The 16,691-nt window shown below is 38.3% G+C and overlaps 1 protein-coding gene across 1 annotated transcript in view; it reads left to right on the top strand.

The window, feature by feature from the left end:
* The first annotated feature begins 2,241 nt into the window (after positions 1–2,241).
* Positions 2,242–16,691, top strand: part of LOC143283977 (transcription initiation factor TFIID subunit 1-like) — a 52,620-nt gene continuing 38,170 nt past the window's right edge. Inside the window, 10 exon segments of the mRNA XM_076590462.1 lie at positions 2,242–2,377; positions 8,037–8,240; positions 9,110–9,230; positions 10,315–10,431; positions 11,546–11,778; positions 12,285–12,521; positions 13,468–13,647; positions 14,295–14,393; positions 15,794–15,932; positions 16,485–16,550. Of these exon segments, the coding sequence (XP_076446577.1) occupies positions 8,064–8,240; positions 9,110–9,230; positions 10,315–10,431; positions 11,546–11,778; positions 12,285–12,521; positions 13,468–13,647; positions 14,295–14,393; positions 15,794–15,932; positions 16,485–16,550 (1,369 nt within the window). The 5' untranslated portion in view covers positions 2,242–2,377; positions 8,037–8,063.

Below are 16,691 nucleotides of genomic sequence, written 5' to 3'. Positions count from 1 at the left end.
AGCTGCTCAGTGTGGGTGCGTCGGTTGTGTGTCGAAGCCTGGGTTTTGCAACGTTTCAGTCAGTCCATCACATCTACTCAGTGCCGGATTTGCGTCCATACGTTTAGGCTACGTATTTCAAGTGTCTTATCTCTCTCTGTGTGCATCTGAGTGTGTGCCTGTGCGTGCGTGCGCAATCTTGTGTTCTTGAATTATTACTGGTTTGAAGAAAACGGGCTTATTCGCCTAATTTTTCACTGGAATCCGGACATCTACCCTGGTGACAACGAACTTGAAGGCGTGATATACAAGAAGAAATCATAAAAATGTAGGTGGAATATAGGTAAGGAAACCTCCACAGTGAAAGAATACACATTATCTTGAGCACACACACACACACATATTTATCATATTTTGGCAACATATGTTAATGTGACGGGGTGGTAAGGTGGTGTTGGAGAAGGTGAAGACAGGTAGAAGGTGTTAGCAGAAGAGAGCTGCAGCCAGGCAAGGTAGACTCGGGAAGGCAGTGCGCTGGTTTTCTTCTTTTATTCTTTCATTCTTCCAGGCCAGGAGAGTTCTCTCCATGTCTGGCACTCGCTCACTCCTTATATTCTGTTCCGCCGAACCGCAAAGCCAGCGCCGCGAAGCGACTCACGAAACCGGCCCTCCGCGAGCCTTGAGGGGCCAAGCTTGTGTTTGTTTGACCAAATTTAGCGGCTTCTGACTTTCGGCTCGGGGAACTAACATAGACATATTATATATCACACAAAACTACAAGAGACGAGCATTTTCTTAAGCTAAACCATTTTCTACAAAAATAATGTAGTTAAAAACTGTAAATAAAAAGAGTCACTGAATGAACGAGCTTTTAACGAGTTCATGTATCATTTTTGTACATTACAACAATTAATACGTCGCGATATCTAATATAATTGTAACAATTAAGTAACTGAACATCCTGAATTTCCAACTATATAAAAATCATCTATAAAATCTGCTTCTAGAGTAAAGATTTTTTATGTAAAAATTCAAGAGAAAACTCAGCGGATAGCTCCCGTGTCGGCACCGCTTGGCGGTGCTTTTGGCACTTGTGATCGACAATGAAATACTTCGTTTAAACCAACTACAACACAATTATACATGCACGATACTAATCAGATTGATAACAGAAATGCAAACATCTGCAAGACACGATATAAAAATGTGTAGGTATTGTAAAAACGTATTTTGCTCAAATCGGCACTGACGAATTCCAATGGCTTGAAGAAGAGATAGTTTTGTGGCGCCGAAATGCCGTCAGACATTTCGTACCATCGCATGCCTATAACTTAGGTGTACACGGAAAGCAGTACACGAGAAGAAGGCTTAATCATTTACATTTTAATGCACATTCTAAATTCCACGGTAACTATATCGATTTATAGAAAACGAAGGTATTTTGTATGTTTCAACTGAGTGGATTTCGAAGATCGCGCCAAAACTCATTCACATAAATATTAGTTTTAAAAAGTTATAGGCTTTCTGGCCAAATGATATCATTACAGTTGAGAAGTATGATCGTTCTGAAGTTCCATAACACAAAACTATAATCTCATCTATAAGGAAGTGTTTATAATTTAACAAATTGATGAAAATCATCATACGGTTCCCTGTAAAGGGAGATAACTTGTGACCGATTTACAACTTCCTTGGTAACCTTCGGCGAGTCACAAAAATCGTCTGCTAAGCTGGCCCAACGAAGATCGTAGCCAACCCGGCTACATTAAGCTAATTTGAAGTTATCCATTGTCTCCGTGCCTGTGTTTATCTGTATGTCTGTGGAAGACCCCGCAAGTCAGTCGAAACCGTCGTTTCTTCGTGTCGTTTTGTGTTTGTAAAACATATTCCCACCCGAAAGGTGGGAACAGTTTCTTCATTAAGAGGACAGTACGATATGTTTTTCTTTTGTTTTCTTTCGATCCTCGCCTCTGTGCAATTTAATTTGTCTATGCATCAAACACAAACAGGCCAGGAGAGAAGCGGAAGGAAGTCAGTCCGGTCAGGTATGTTTGAAGGGAGCATTCCTTTTTGCTTAAATGAAGATAAAATCTGTGCAATCCGCGACTCACTGAAAGTATTTTAGAGCATTCATATATTTTTTTTATGTAGAGTGTTTATATAAATGTTATTCGAAAATGCTATTTCACCGCACATAGTGTCTCTTATAGCACAGGGAAATACTGAATAATGATTACTCAAACTTTGTTGTGGACTGAAAAGATGGCGGCAGAGAGGTTTTGTTTCTGTCCTGAAAATGTTTATTTTAAAAAAATGATGTTGCTGTAACACATTGGATAAAACGCAGACAACAAGTGCAGTGAAACGGCGAGAAGGCGTGTTGCAAAACCAGTATTTGGTACGTATTGCATTCCCGTCTTTTTTATTTTTTATTTTTTGCATGACTTATTCAGTTATTGGCCGACAAAACGCTCGCGAAAAATCACCGGGATATCAAAATGCACGCTCGCGGTTCGACAGTTTTTTGCCTGACCACTTTTGCTCTCGCTTCACTGAAGGCTGTCATAGTCGGGGGAACCTATTTCTGGCTGCAAAGCATGGGAAAGGAGTCTGGTCTGTTGATATCGTTTACACTGAGAAGCAGTGTCCCAGTACTTAAGTTTACTCTCTCACACACAGCGCCTTATACTAGTTCAAACAACGGTCATAACCCGAGAGCTTCCGTGCATGCACCATTTGAATTAAAGATTTTTTAATTTGCTGATATGGACTATGAAAGTAGGTTGCAAGCACTTAAGTTACCTAGTTTAGAATATAGAAGACTGCGTGGTGATATAATAGACTTTATAGAGATGTATAAAATGACACATGGATTATATGACAGCAGAACTATAAACTCTTTGTTTACATTGAATGAGAACAGTGCCACTAGAGGCCATTCCTACAAACTATTAAAAGTTTCAGTTAAAACTTCCAGATTTGCACATTTCTTTACTAACAGAGTAACAAATGTTTGGAACAATTTGTCACAAGATGTTGTTTCTGCAGGAACAGTGAATACATTTAAAAATTATCTTGATATTCATTTAAAAAATTTTAAATACAAAACTCATTTACATATTTATTGATTTTTCAAGCATTGCACACTCATTGTTGAAAAATGCATCAGACATATGTGGGGACTCTCTTTTTCTTCCCCACTTCAAGCAGGCAAAAGGCCTTGTCAGGCCTGCACGCCTTGATATGATATGATATATGATATGATATGATATGATATGTGTAAATGGTAATGTCCAACTTTAGCAACCTAAATTCCTGGAGCTAAATGCACGGCATATTTCATGTATATATTTATTATTAATATTACAATGCAGGCATGAAGTATAACATAAATAACAATAATTTGATTTTTATCAACCACTCTTGAGTAGGTAAATTGTGGATAAATTGCCAGAAAAAACATGGTCATAAGCCCATAGTAACCTGATAGCGACATGCATGCTTTCCTGTACAACCCCCAAAATTACAATTGCAGCAAAGCGTGTGATGTCATTATCAGGTTAGTATGGGGTTATGACGGTGGATTTGGGGCAATATACACCACAATTTACCCACTCGGAGTGGATGACAAAGGTAAAATCATTGTTATTTATGTTATATTTCATGCCTGCATTGCAAAAGACAAAATATACTGTGCATTTAGCTCCAGGAATTTAGGTTGCTAAAGTTGGACATAACCTTGTAAACACCACACAGTGACATCAAGGACATAGAAGTATGGACTGAATGTATGCCTGGTCGGCTGAGGCAATCACATCACCATGTCAGTTAATGAGTTATCTATGAGTTGCTGTGCACACTTTCATGACAGTATAGTGCAGCTGACTAATCCTTTGTGTGTGAGCGTGCATGCATGTGTGATTGTGTGTGTGTTTGTGTGTTTTGGGTGGAAGACAGAGAGGAATGAACACACATGCCTGAGCTTGTACCAGTTGTAGTTTAGGTATGTTGTACATGTTTATTTAACTATATCCTCCTTTTTCTTCTTCTTCTTCTTCTTCTTCTTCTTCTCTCTCTCTCTCTCTCTTGATAGAGAAAACATTAACTGTATATGGATGAATTGGAACTGTGTGTATGTGTCAGGAAATTAGATGGGAAGGATTTATTTTGGAATTTAGAGATAAAGTTTGCACTACAGACTTGTAATTTCATAAGATTGATACAAAGGTGGCATGAAAATGGAGAACACCCCTCAAGGCAGTATAAAAATTAGAATGAAAACCACTGAAAAGGATTTTAACTGTTTTATAGTTTGAAAAGTATCTTTGGAACAAAGAAGTATATTACAGCCGTAACTAACAAATGGCATAGAATTATATCAAGTCTGGTTTAGGTAGAGAACTCTTGGACTGCATGCTGATAAGTATTGGTTGCAAACTGGCCTGTTCATATTTTCCCCTTGTCCTATATGCTTTTTTATTTTTTTATTTTTATATATTAAACAAAACAAAGGGAAGATAGTAATATTGTTTTATTCATTGTAAAGCATACAATAAGAATAGCTGTGGTCTGCAAAAAAATTAAGATCTTTTTACTAATTTTAGAGTGCTTAACGTACATCGAGAAAACTCAGTCCAGCCACTTGAAAAGTACATTGCCAAAGTGTATAATTCTATTATGTTAGATGAAAATTGTTCTGTCTGTTGAGTGTTGTTCATAAAGAAAATTGATTTTTGTGAGGACTGCAACATATTTGTTTTCTTCTACACATGCATTGTGATTTTTTCACAAATGGATGGTTGATAGTTTCTTTAAGAATTGATTTGAAATAATTGTACGTTTCCAAAAAATCGTTTTCATCATTATTTATGTTCTGATCTGTACCCCAGCTGCACCATGTCATTAAGGTTGTTAAACGGTTGACATTAAATGTATCTAAACTCTCTCTCTCTCTTAAAATCAAATGACAGACTTCTACTGTTCATGGCTATCTTTGGCATGAGGCATCTCGCATCTTATACATTAAAAAACTTTCATGGTCATACTGCCATGGACATACAGGTGTTAAGGGGAATGAGCAAGCTGACAGGCTTGCTGGTAGCGCAACACAACAAGCGGTCTACATCTGGGAAAATCTGAAATCCTGAGAAAAATAAGAGCGCCTCTAAAACCAGGTACAAGGCCATCACACCACTGATTGACTTAAAGAAAAAAGATAAGAGAGAGGAGGTGGCCGTAAGTCTCACATGAAAGGTAGAGTATGATCCTTTCCAAATCAAATAGTGGCATAATTTTCAAACCAGTAGTGCACAAATTTCTTCAGAATGGAACAAAGTCTATCTGGGCTTTCCCAAACACCTGTATAAGACTGAGCAACTGGCTAGACATGGTACCACTACCAGAGATCTTTTCCCATCCCCGCTTGCAACAAATTGGTCACAGTATGTGTGTGCATGTGTTTGTGAGTACGTGTGTGTGTGTGGTGTGTGTGTGTGTGTGTATGTGTGTATGTGGGGGTGTGTGTGTACGCATACAGTGTGTCATGAAGTAGAGCCATGTGCATGTGCGAGTGCATGTGTGTATTTTAATTAGTATTTATGTGTGTGTGTGTGTGTGTGTGTGTGTGTGTGTGTGTGTGTGTGTTTGGAGCTGTGATATATTGTATTGTATTATATATAATTCTTTTTGTCACATCAGATTTCTCTGTGTGAAATTTGGGCTTCCCAGGGAGAGCATGTCACTATACTGAGAGCGCCACCCATTTTTTTTGGTATTTTTTTCTGCCTGCAAAAGCAGTTATATTTGTTTTCCTCAGGAAGTAGATTTTTCTACAGAATTTTGCCAGGGTCGACCCTTTTGTTGCCATGGGTTCTTTTACATGTGCTAAATACATGCTGCACATGGGACCTGGGTTTTTCATCTCATCCGAATGACTAGCATCCAGACCACCACTCAAGGTGATGTGGGAGATGGGGAATGTGTGTGTGTGTGTGTGTGTGTGTGTGTGTGTGTGTGTGTGTTACACTTTATGAGTTGGGGCTCATGTGCTGTAATCTGTAGTGTTGGGTCTGTGTATATTGTTTGTGCTTTCATATATATCTGTGAGACCGCATATTTGTTGTGCATGTGTGTGTGTGTATATGTTTGTGTGTTTATGAATGTGTGTATTATACATGTTTAATTACAGTTCTTTGTTTATTTATTTAATATTGCCATTATTGTTATTCATAATCATAATATTATTAATTTCTTTTGTTTTTCTACATTTTATTTTATTTCATTTCTTTCCCTATGTGCCTATCTATTTTTATTACTATTAACCCCACCTATTTTCATTTATTATTGTAGTATATTTGTTCATTGATTTAATTACCTTTATTGGTTTCATGTTCATGTTATTTATCTGTTTTGTAATTTTTTCCCCTCAAGGCCTGTCTAAGTGTGTTGGGTTACACTGCTGGTCAGGTATCTGCTTTGCAGATGTGTTGTAGCGTATATATATTTGTCTGAAGGCAGTCATGCCTCCGTGAGTAACTGAACAGAACTGAATGAGTGTAAATCAAATGTTTGCAGTGTATGCAGGTGGTATCAGTACCCCAAACTTGAGCATCTTCTGGACATGTTATCAAAACAAAGGCGATATATATATATATATATATATATATATATATCATTTGTGAATGTGATGAGTATTCTTTCTATAGCACCTATAACCGTATTTTAATAAAATGATGCTTGATGCTGTTTCTTCTGGATGAAATATGACAAGTTATTGAACGTTCTATGCAAATTTTTAAAAATTTTGTAAATTTATCTCTTCAAATGCAGATTTCAGAAAAAAATGATTGTGACAACACCTTTTCCACCTCATTGTAACTGATTATTTAAAAGCTTGTTTTTGTTTAAATAAAAACTGATTTCTAAGGGGTCTTAATCAAAAGGCATATTTTGAAAGAGGGTCATATGTAATGTATTTTTTAAAATGATAAAAAGGATCGGGCATTTTTTTATATTTTCTAGAGAAGGTTATTGAAGAAATCATACATTTTATTCTGACACTACTGACCATTTTCTGACATGAGATGATGAGTGACACTTTTAGTAAGAATCTGACATTACCATCCAGATTCCAGTAGATTGACAAGAATATCAATAATTAATAATTTAATTCTGTGACCATTAAAAAAAAAAGTTAAAAAAAAAAGATGTAAATCTTAAAACTAGTTTATTCATAATTTTATTCTCCTGGCATTGTATTTTAATTCAAAAGTCTGTTTCAGATTCAAGTCATTCATAAGTTAATTCAAAAGTCTGTTTCAGATTCAAGTCATTCTGATTCATAAGTTATTTTCCATGAATAATGTTTCTTATGTATAATTATGTATTGTTAGATTATAATTTACATTATTTTGATACCAGCTATTCCTTTATCTGTTTGATACCGGCTATTCCTTTATCTCATTCTCCTAGTTCTGCTTGCACTTCCAATGAATGTGCCAAGGATCCACAATTCTTTTTCATAACAGAACCCCTCCCCCCTCCCCCCCTTTTGTATCCTCTAGTGTAAATGATGTGATATCAGAATAAGGAAATTGACTTACTTATCTCATCTGATGTATCATTTGTTTTTTCTGTCCTTTTATAAGTTTCTATAGATTTTTATTCCCTCTTTTTTTTTTTGGATGGTAGTGTGTCTGCACACTGTCTTACTCTTATGGAAAAGGGGTGGGGATACAGCGTCCCCTTGATAATATCTTTTATTGTAGAAACTTAAAGATATATTTTCATTAGTTGTTTTAGATCTTACGTCTTACTCAGTCTTAGCCTTGAAGCTGTCTTCTGTAACAGGACATCTAAAACTTTGTTCACACTGTTTTTATTTTTTATTGTCTATGTAGCGTTTTCAACAGCCCCTTGTTGTATTTTCCATAGTAGTCACTACAAAATACTTGAGTAAATTACTACATTATCAGACTAAACAACAGAAAGATATTTTCCACTAGTTCCAATCATTTATTTATTACTGTAATTTAAGCATTTTTCATTTTTTTGTTCAGAACTTGGATACGAGTCAGTGAACCAGGATGGATAGAGATTTGGATAGTGATGACCATGACCATGACGATCATGGGGATGGAGATCATGAGGAGCATGAGGCCCATGAGGAACGGGATTCACATGGTAACTTTGCCAGCCTGGCAGGCTTTCTGTTTGGCAACATTGATGAAAAAGGAGAGCTGGAAGAAGACTTTTTGGATGAGGTATGTGACCTTGTACTTTATATATATATATATCATATGTATATATATATATATATATATATATCATATGTATATTATACAGCTGGTGTGTGGATCAACACATTCTGGAGGACAGGATACAGAGTGTGTGATTTCATAGTAGGGATTTCTTTTTCGAAATGCCACACAAAGTTTGAAAGATATATACATGCACATTCATTTATAGAAAATCTCTTGAACTATTAAAGAGAGTGCTAAATATCTGCTTTATAGCCTGAGCATTGAACTTGTCTTTTGTCAAGAAAAATGTATCTCACAACTTCTAGATTCATAATTATACATACTTCTTTTAATATAGTTTCGTTGCAGTAATGATACGCTGAATGCATTGAAATAGGAAGAAGAAAAGGTGAAGACACAGGAAACAGAATTTGCAAGAAGTGTTGTATGGAAACTGTTGGGGATGAATTTATTTTGTTTTAGAATGTCCTAAAAATATTGCAGTTTGATATAGAGGCTAATACCAAACCAAGTATTATGTCAGTTGCATTTGACAGTGTTCGGTTTATCATCATTATGTAATTTGTTTCATGCTGGGAAGAAAACACAACTTTACGTAAGTAGATTCATAAAACTTGGGAAGTGTGTAACTTTTACATTTATATGGAAGGTATTTGTCAATATATTGAAGTTTAATTTATGTTATTGCATATTATTATTTCTGTGTCTGTGCGTGTTTTGCTTGTTTTGATTAATGCTGGGCAGAAGTTGTGATTCAATTTATATTTATTATTGTATCCTCCACACCCCAAAGTGGGCAAAAAGACTAAATTACTTTGAATCTTTGAGTTCAAACTGATTGGTGAATCATGATGGTGTTTGCCGGCCAGGACTCCAAACGTCACCTCAGCTCGCTGTCCCAGTTGGAAGGGCTGGGTAATCTGGTGAGGGAGATCACCCAGGATGCTGCTGAAGAAGGGAGACCATCAGCTGATGGGCCATCGTCTCCAGGTGAGGGTAGGCTTGTGTGATGACTGACGGCTGTGGCAGAAAGACCAGGGACGGTTGCAGATAAGAGAGTGTATCGATCTTGCATTTCTAGCAACCGTTTGTGCTTTCAGCTTCTTTAGCAGCCTGTTTTTTGGGTTAAATGTGCACATCTAATTTATTTAATTTGTTTATTTTTGAAAAGAGCACTACTTAAGTTAATTTTCTTTTTCAGATAAAGTTTAGGTTGCACCTTGGCATCACTCTAGGATTCATGGTTCATGAATTTATATTCTTAAACATAAAAAGATTTGAAGTACTATTTCTCTAAGCTAGGACTGACTGGTTCTTACATTTCAGCCAAAGCTCTTGTGTTTAGTACCATGGCAGGTGTGCCTTCTTGCTGTATTTCTTGTTATTTGTGAGTTTTCATGTGTTTGTGTTGCCTTGGGTGTTAGTGAATGCAGACAGAAATAAAACAACAATTGAGATATGTTTTTTTTTTCTTTTTGATGTTGACATTATAATGAAAATCAGCTATAAACAGCATATATTTATTTGAGTGGTGGCCAGGGACATAACACACCTGCCAGTTTGTTAGAAAATCACAGGTCTATTTTTTTCGAGTTGCATATAACCTGGATAATTCTTCCCCTTCCCCCCTCCCTCCCTGTAGACCCTGATTTGTCTGATGGCCATCCTTTGGTTGAACAATAACCTGAGTTCTTGTGTGTGGCTTGCATATGAACACATGTAAATGAGCCTTTGGTGGTACGAGTTGTTCCTGGCAAAGTTCTACAGAAAAATCTACATTGATATGTAAATAAACATGTACATACTGACAAAAGGGGAAAAAAGGTTGAATAATGGTGAATATAATATTGAATCTATGGAGAGCAACCTAAGTTATTTTGATACACAAAAATATTTTATATTGAGAGAGTTGCATATTATTATACAGTGCACCACAATGAAATATGATCCAAATGCTGTACGGTAGATTTGATTTTATCTGTCAATATCATCTGTTTGGTGTTCAGTATTGTACAGTGCACTTAATTTCTGTCACTTTTATATGGATTTATTTTGTATGTGGTTCTTCTCACAGATTATGAAACAAAATCACCATCAGCTGTGGACTACTCAGACATCAAAGAGGCAGCGGAAGATGAAACTGGTTTTGATGACAAGTCTTTGTCTTCCTCCCTGGCTGAACAGATGCTGGGTTTGTTTTTGACTCTCTTTCTCTATCTGTGTGTGTGTGTGTGTGTGTGTGTGTGTGTGTGTGTGTGTGTGTGTGTGTGTGTTTCTGCATGAGTGTGAGAGTGAGTGACAGAGATCATATGTGCTGTAAACTTTTGTGCATGAAGTTATTAATGTTATCATTTGACAGGAGTGCACATGCAGGCTCATTCATGAACACTTACGCTTCATACACACTCATGTACACACACATACACATTTATGCACATGGAAGAAACGAAGAAAAGATTTATTTACAAGACAAAACAATGACACTGCCCAGTTTGGGACTTGGATTTGTTCAACCTTTCCCCCCCATTTTTATGTCTCCCATGTTGGTTTTGTTTTAAATTTCAGAAAGAAAATTTCCATTGGAAGTGTTCTTATCTTTAAATGTATTAATTTTCAGGCCCTATACTGAATTTAAGTACTGTGAATTCTGTTCTCTGAAGAGCCAGCGGAATTAAAAAAACAAACAAAAACAACTGCCCCTGAATGAGTGCAGTGCAATGACCCATCCTTTTTCAGAACATCTTTAGAACTACTTTGTTAATTCTCCAAAGATTGGGTTGGGAAAATAGTTGTGGCTGTTGAAGCAACTCTGAATCTCAGTGTAAGCCATTCAAATCAAATGTAATAATATTAATGTTGTGCAATCATTTGATTCCTATACAGGAAGAGCACTGAATTTACCAAAAATACTGTACAGAGGAAAAACAGTGTACTGTTTCCTATCCATACAAAAATGCTTGCCTGTGCAGCATGTTTTTCTCATTCAGAAATTAGTTCACAAATGCGGTCAGCTTAGTTGTTGAAATTACAGAAAAATAATTTGGTATTGTCTTGTCATAGCATACTGTTCTGAGGATACAGTGACTCTGATTCTGTGATCAGTATTATATAACTTGTTGTGCATTTGATATGTACCTCTCCATTTCTTCCACTATCAAATTCCATCGGCTGTGCTCGAAGATTGGAGATGCTTTGAAGAACAGATATTGGATGGCTTTGTGGTCTCCTTATTATTCATGGATTTTGTCGAGGACAAGATTAAGGGAACATCAGCAAAAAAGAGAATATTAGTTTATATTGTCCAGGGGAAGAAGGGAAAGACCACAAGGAAGAAGATGACGACAGAAAGCTGATGCCACCACCAACGTGGCTGCCCACGCCATCCATGATAGCGGCACAGCAGGCTGCGGAGGCAGCCAGTGGTGGAGCAGGGGACGGTGACCGGACGAAACTGAACACACCTCTGGCTGGGATGCTGCCCCCTGAGCTGTCCAACATTGAGGTGTCCAGCATTTTCCCGGAATTCCGACGAGGAAAGGTCAGCATTGTAAAATATTGGGGATTGGGAGGGAGGAGGGAACTGATTTTGTGGGAGCTTACAGTTCAGGTTGTAAATGTAGAATTTATGGTACCAGTTTGATACGTGAATGTGTGGTGGTGATTGTTATTTAGTTTATATTATTGTTGGTAGTGTTCTCATTTTCTACGTGGGGTCTGTGACTTTCATCTGTGTGAAAAACACTCCCCAGCGTCAAATATTTTAGACATCAATACTCTCAGTCACAGGCTTCATTTTGTGTCAAAACAACATAATGGACTTGTTAACTTCAGACTTGGTCATGGGGCATTGGTTAGTCATTGTTCTTATTGTGTGGGAAACTGCCTGGATCTGTCAGGCTTTGTTTCAAAGTGGAAAATGGTCCTTTTAGCATAACCCCTTGATGTTGACTAAGTCGCCTGTGGCGGTGCACTGCCTAGTCAGCTAAAGTCGCCTGTGGTGGTGAAGGAGTTAAGAGCTGTTTTCATTACTGTTGTTCTTCTCAGGTCCTTCGCTTCTCGCGCCTGTTCAAACCTGTCCACAATCCCCACATCTGGAGGAAGCGCCGCAAGAAGAAGGAGAAAGAGGATGGAAAGAAAGACGTGGAGGATGGAGGTGATCAGGACAGAGGGAGCGGCTCAGAGGAAGACGACAAGTACTTCACAGAGGAGGACCTAGTGAAATTATTGAAACTGGACAAGGGTCGCAAACCCAAACCAGAAGAGTTGGCTCCTGATGATGAGGTAATTTGTGTGTGTGTGTGTGTGTATTATATACATGAGTGTGTTCAGATGTTTTAGTACAAAAGTGGATATATGTATGCATACACATGTCTATGACAAGGATAAGAGGGAAAAAGAACTGATTCCGTTTAATGTTTTGGAAAAGCATGCCTGAGTTCTGAAAACTGGGGCAGCTGCCATTAACTAGTTTTATGGTTTTTATTTTTATTATTATTTTTTTTTTAAGGTAGGCAGGTCTTGGTATGGAAGGGGAGACACAGAGAGAGATAGACATAGCATGAAGCATACGGAATTTGGTAGAAATTGTTTTGTATTGTCTTTCTCTTTTTGTCACAACAGATTTCTCTGAAATTTGGGCTGCTCTCCCTTGGGAGAGTGCGTTGTTACGCTACGGCATCACCCATTTTTTTGTATTTTTTCCTGCGTGCAGTTTTATTTGTTTTTCCTATTGAAATGGATTTTTCTACAGAATTTTGTCAGGAACAACCCTTTTGTTGTCAGGAACAACCCTTTTGTTTCACGTGTGCAAAGTGCATGCTGCACACGGTACCTCGGTTTATCGTCTCATCCAAATGACTAGCGTCCAGACCACCACTCAAGGTCTAGTGGAGGGGGAGAAAATATCGGTGGCTGAGCCGTGATTTGAACCAGCGTGCTCAGATTCTCTCACTCAAATGGCAGACGCGTTACCTCTAGGTCATCACTCCACTTATACTCCAAATATTCTGATAGACACAGGAGAAAAAAGAAGCACACTTTATAGATACACAGAAATGAATAAAAAAAATCATAGACACAGAAGATAAAGTTTTTGAGAAGCACACAGCAGAGACCCACAAAAACAAATAACGAAAATCATTGACACAGAAATGGAAAAAAAATACCACTCATAATACGATGAACGCAGAAATCAGCAATAGTAAAAATGAATGTCTTGATTTTTCAGGTGACTATTATGAAGCCACTGGAGGCAGAGTCATCCAGCAACAGTCAGGAAAACGGGAATGACATGGATCAGAGACTGAAGGTGGCACCCTGGCGCTATGGCCCAGCCCAGTTCTGGTACGACCGCATGGGAGTGGACGACACAGGGGAGAACTTTGACTACGGTTTCAAGCTGAAGAGTGTAAGTTTTTATTGACATGGGGACCTATAGTTTGAAAGAGAACTTTGACGTTTTCATGCTAAAGAGCGTAAGTTTTTTTTTTGACACGGGGACCTATAGATTGAAAGAGAACTTTGACACGAGTTTCAAGCTAAAGAGAGTAAGTTTCTTTGACAGAGGAATCTAGTTTGAAAGAGAACTTTGACTACAATTTCAGGCTAAAGAGCGAAAGTTTGTTTGACAGATTGACAAGAATTTGAAAAAGTGATTGTGTGTGTGCATGCATGTTTGTATGTGTGTGCCTGCCTGTTTGCTTGTGTGTGTGTGTGTGTGTGTGTGTGCCTGAGTGCATGTTGATGCAGCAGCCGGAGGCTTTTTTTTAGGTGTTTGGTGTGTGTGTGTGTCTGAGAGACTTGAGTTAGGTGTGACTATATATATTCATTATCCACAGGGTTCAGGGATGTTATTTTGTTTTTTGTAATGAAAATAAAGCAACCTGTTCACTCACTGACACCACCTTACCTTTCAACAACCACCTGAAATCAAGGAAAGTGAAAGTGAAATAGGTATGGTTTTGCAAGAAGGCTGTTGGGCAAGGGGTGGGTGGGTGTTTATGTACAGTAACTTCAGTCAAGAGAGATTGGTGATTTGTTGGTGGTTTGATGCAGGAGAATGACGTGGAGGAGGAACAAAGCAAAGACAACCATACTGAGGAAAGGGCTCCTCCTGTGGAGCTGGATGACGAAGCCTACCTGATGGTCACTCAGGTGAGCTGAACCAACGGGGAAGGTGTTGAGAGAGAGAGAAAACAGGATGTATGTGTGATGTATTGTCATGCCTTTCATCCCCTTGAATACATGCTCACAAGCATGTGCATACACATACGCATTCATGGGTTGAACACATGCATGCATATGTGCACGAGCATGCACACACTCACGCACACAGTCATACTGAACTTCCCATGCACACACACATGTACACACACCCTGCGTACTCCCACCCCATCCCCCACACATGCACACACACACAGACACACATTCTCTCTCTCTCTCTCAAACCCACACACACAGACAGAGACAGACATACACACACACGACACACACACACACACACAGACACACACAGACACACACAGACACACATGCACACACGCACGCACGCATGCACGCACGTACACTCTCTCTCTCTCTTTCTCTCACTCTTGCTCGCTCTGTTCAAAATACATACTTTTGTTGTTCTTTAAACCACTGTGTATGTACTTTTTACTGCTGTGTATGTACTCATACATACATCTATGTTTTCTTCTTTCCAACTTATTCACAATCACACACAAACACAGATAGGCATGTATAAACACTTGTGCATGCACATGCTTCTAATCATACATATTCGCTCACTCTCTTTTTGTTATACTTGATCACTTGGAGAGAGAGAGAGAGAATTGCTTGCAGTATCTTTATCACACAAATTACTTTCAACAGTCTGTCAGAGCAACCAACCACTGATCACACTTACGAGTATGAAAAAGCTTGGTATTGTTTTGTATTGACCACCACCATATTTGTTCATTATGTTATGCAAGTATATTATGCAAAAAGTGTGCATGGGTGCTTGCATACAGGTGGATGTGTGTGTGTGTGTGTGTGTGTGTGTGTTTTAAGTAGAGGAACGGTGATGTTTTTATCAGACTTGCTTTGCCATGTCACTGTTGTGCGTGTTTTTGTTTTGTTACTCTTTGGTCACAGCAGGTCTCTGTGTGTGAAGTTCAGGCTGCTCTCCACAGGGAGAGCATGTCACTGCAGTGCAGTGCCACCTTTTTTTTTTTTTTCAATTGTGTTACATGTCAGATTTTACTGTTCTGTTTGTAATCTGTTTGAATTTGAGACTTCACCACTCTTCCTGGGTCAGTAATAAAGTTATTCTGATTTTGATTGATGACTGATGAAACTTGCTGCTGATGACAGTGAACAGTTTGACCTGGGCTCGGTGTTGTTACTGGGATAATAAAGTTTACTGGGATAATAAAGTTATTCAGATTTTGATTGATGACTGATAGAACTTGCTGCTGATGACAGTGAACTGTTTGACCTGGGCTTGGTGTTGTTGTTACAGCTTAGATATTTGATGTGTGTGTGTGGTGTTTCGTTGTGGCTGTGACCCACAGAGGCACTGGGAGGATGACGTGATCTGGGATGGGGAGGAGTCCAAAGCACAGGTGATGCAGTCACACCGACAGCGGGCAGAGTTTGCCGGGTGGGTGCCCAGCACCCACAGTCGCACAGCTGCCCAGTTCTTGCAGCAAGGTGAGGGGTGTTTCCTTATGATTCTGATAAAGACATTCTGTACTAAACTATTCTTTTTTGTTGTTGTTGTTCTGTTTTGGCGCTTTCTAATTTATCCGATCCTTTGTAGCATCGAATGATTTTTCTGTTGTTATAGAAAGACAGTTTAGAATCAGACAGATTCACTTTTGTTTCAAGATGGAAATTTACAGTCTATTATGCATCACACCACTCTATGCCACAGTACACCACACCACACCACACCACTCCACCAAACCATACCACACTATACCACTCACCACACCACACTGCACTACACATTGTACCAAATGTAGCAAACTTGCAGCATGATTAAGAACAATATGATAGCACACACACACAAATTTTTTTATGTTTCTAAGGTAAAAAGAAAAAAATTGAACCTTTTACTTTCTTTCTGCAAATTTTATGGAAAAGCTTTAAAAAAAGAAAAGAAAAAAGAAGAGCAGAATGAAGATTACTTTAAAAAAAAAAAAAAGGAAGAAAAGTAATTGACTTGTAATTCATGCTGGTCTTTTTTTTTGGTGTTTACAGCGAGAGCACAGCAAGGAGGTTCATCAAAGCATGGTCCAAACTTCGCTAAGATGCTGGCGAGGCAAGGTGGGTAGTTTGGTTGTGTGTTGCGGTTTTGAATAGTTTGATGAAAGAATGTTATGTATACTTGCATTCCTGTGGCAGTGTGTAAACTTGTGCCTTTTGTCAGTTCGAGTAAATGTGCATGTATTGTGTGGTTTTGTGTCC

The sequence above is a fragment of the Babylonia areolata genome, chromosome 7, assembly GCF_041734735.1.
Source record: "Babylonia areolata isolate BAREFJ2019XMU chromosome 7, ASM4173473v1, whole genome shotgun sequence".
In the NCBI taxonomy this organism is placed as follows: Eukaryota; Metazoa; Mollusca; class Gastropoda; order Neogastropoda; family Buccinidae; genus Babylonia; species Babylonia areolata.
This window is presented reverse-complemented; position numbering and strand designations above follow the sequence as displayed.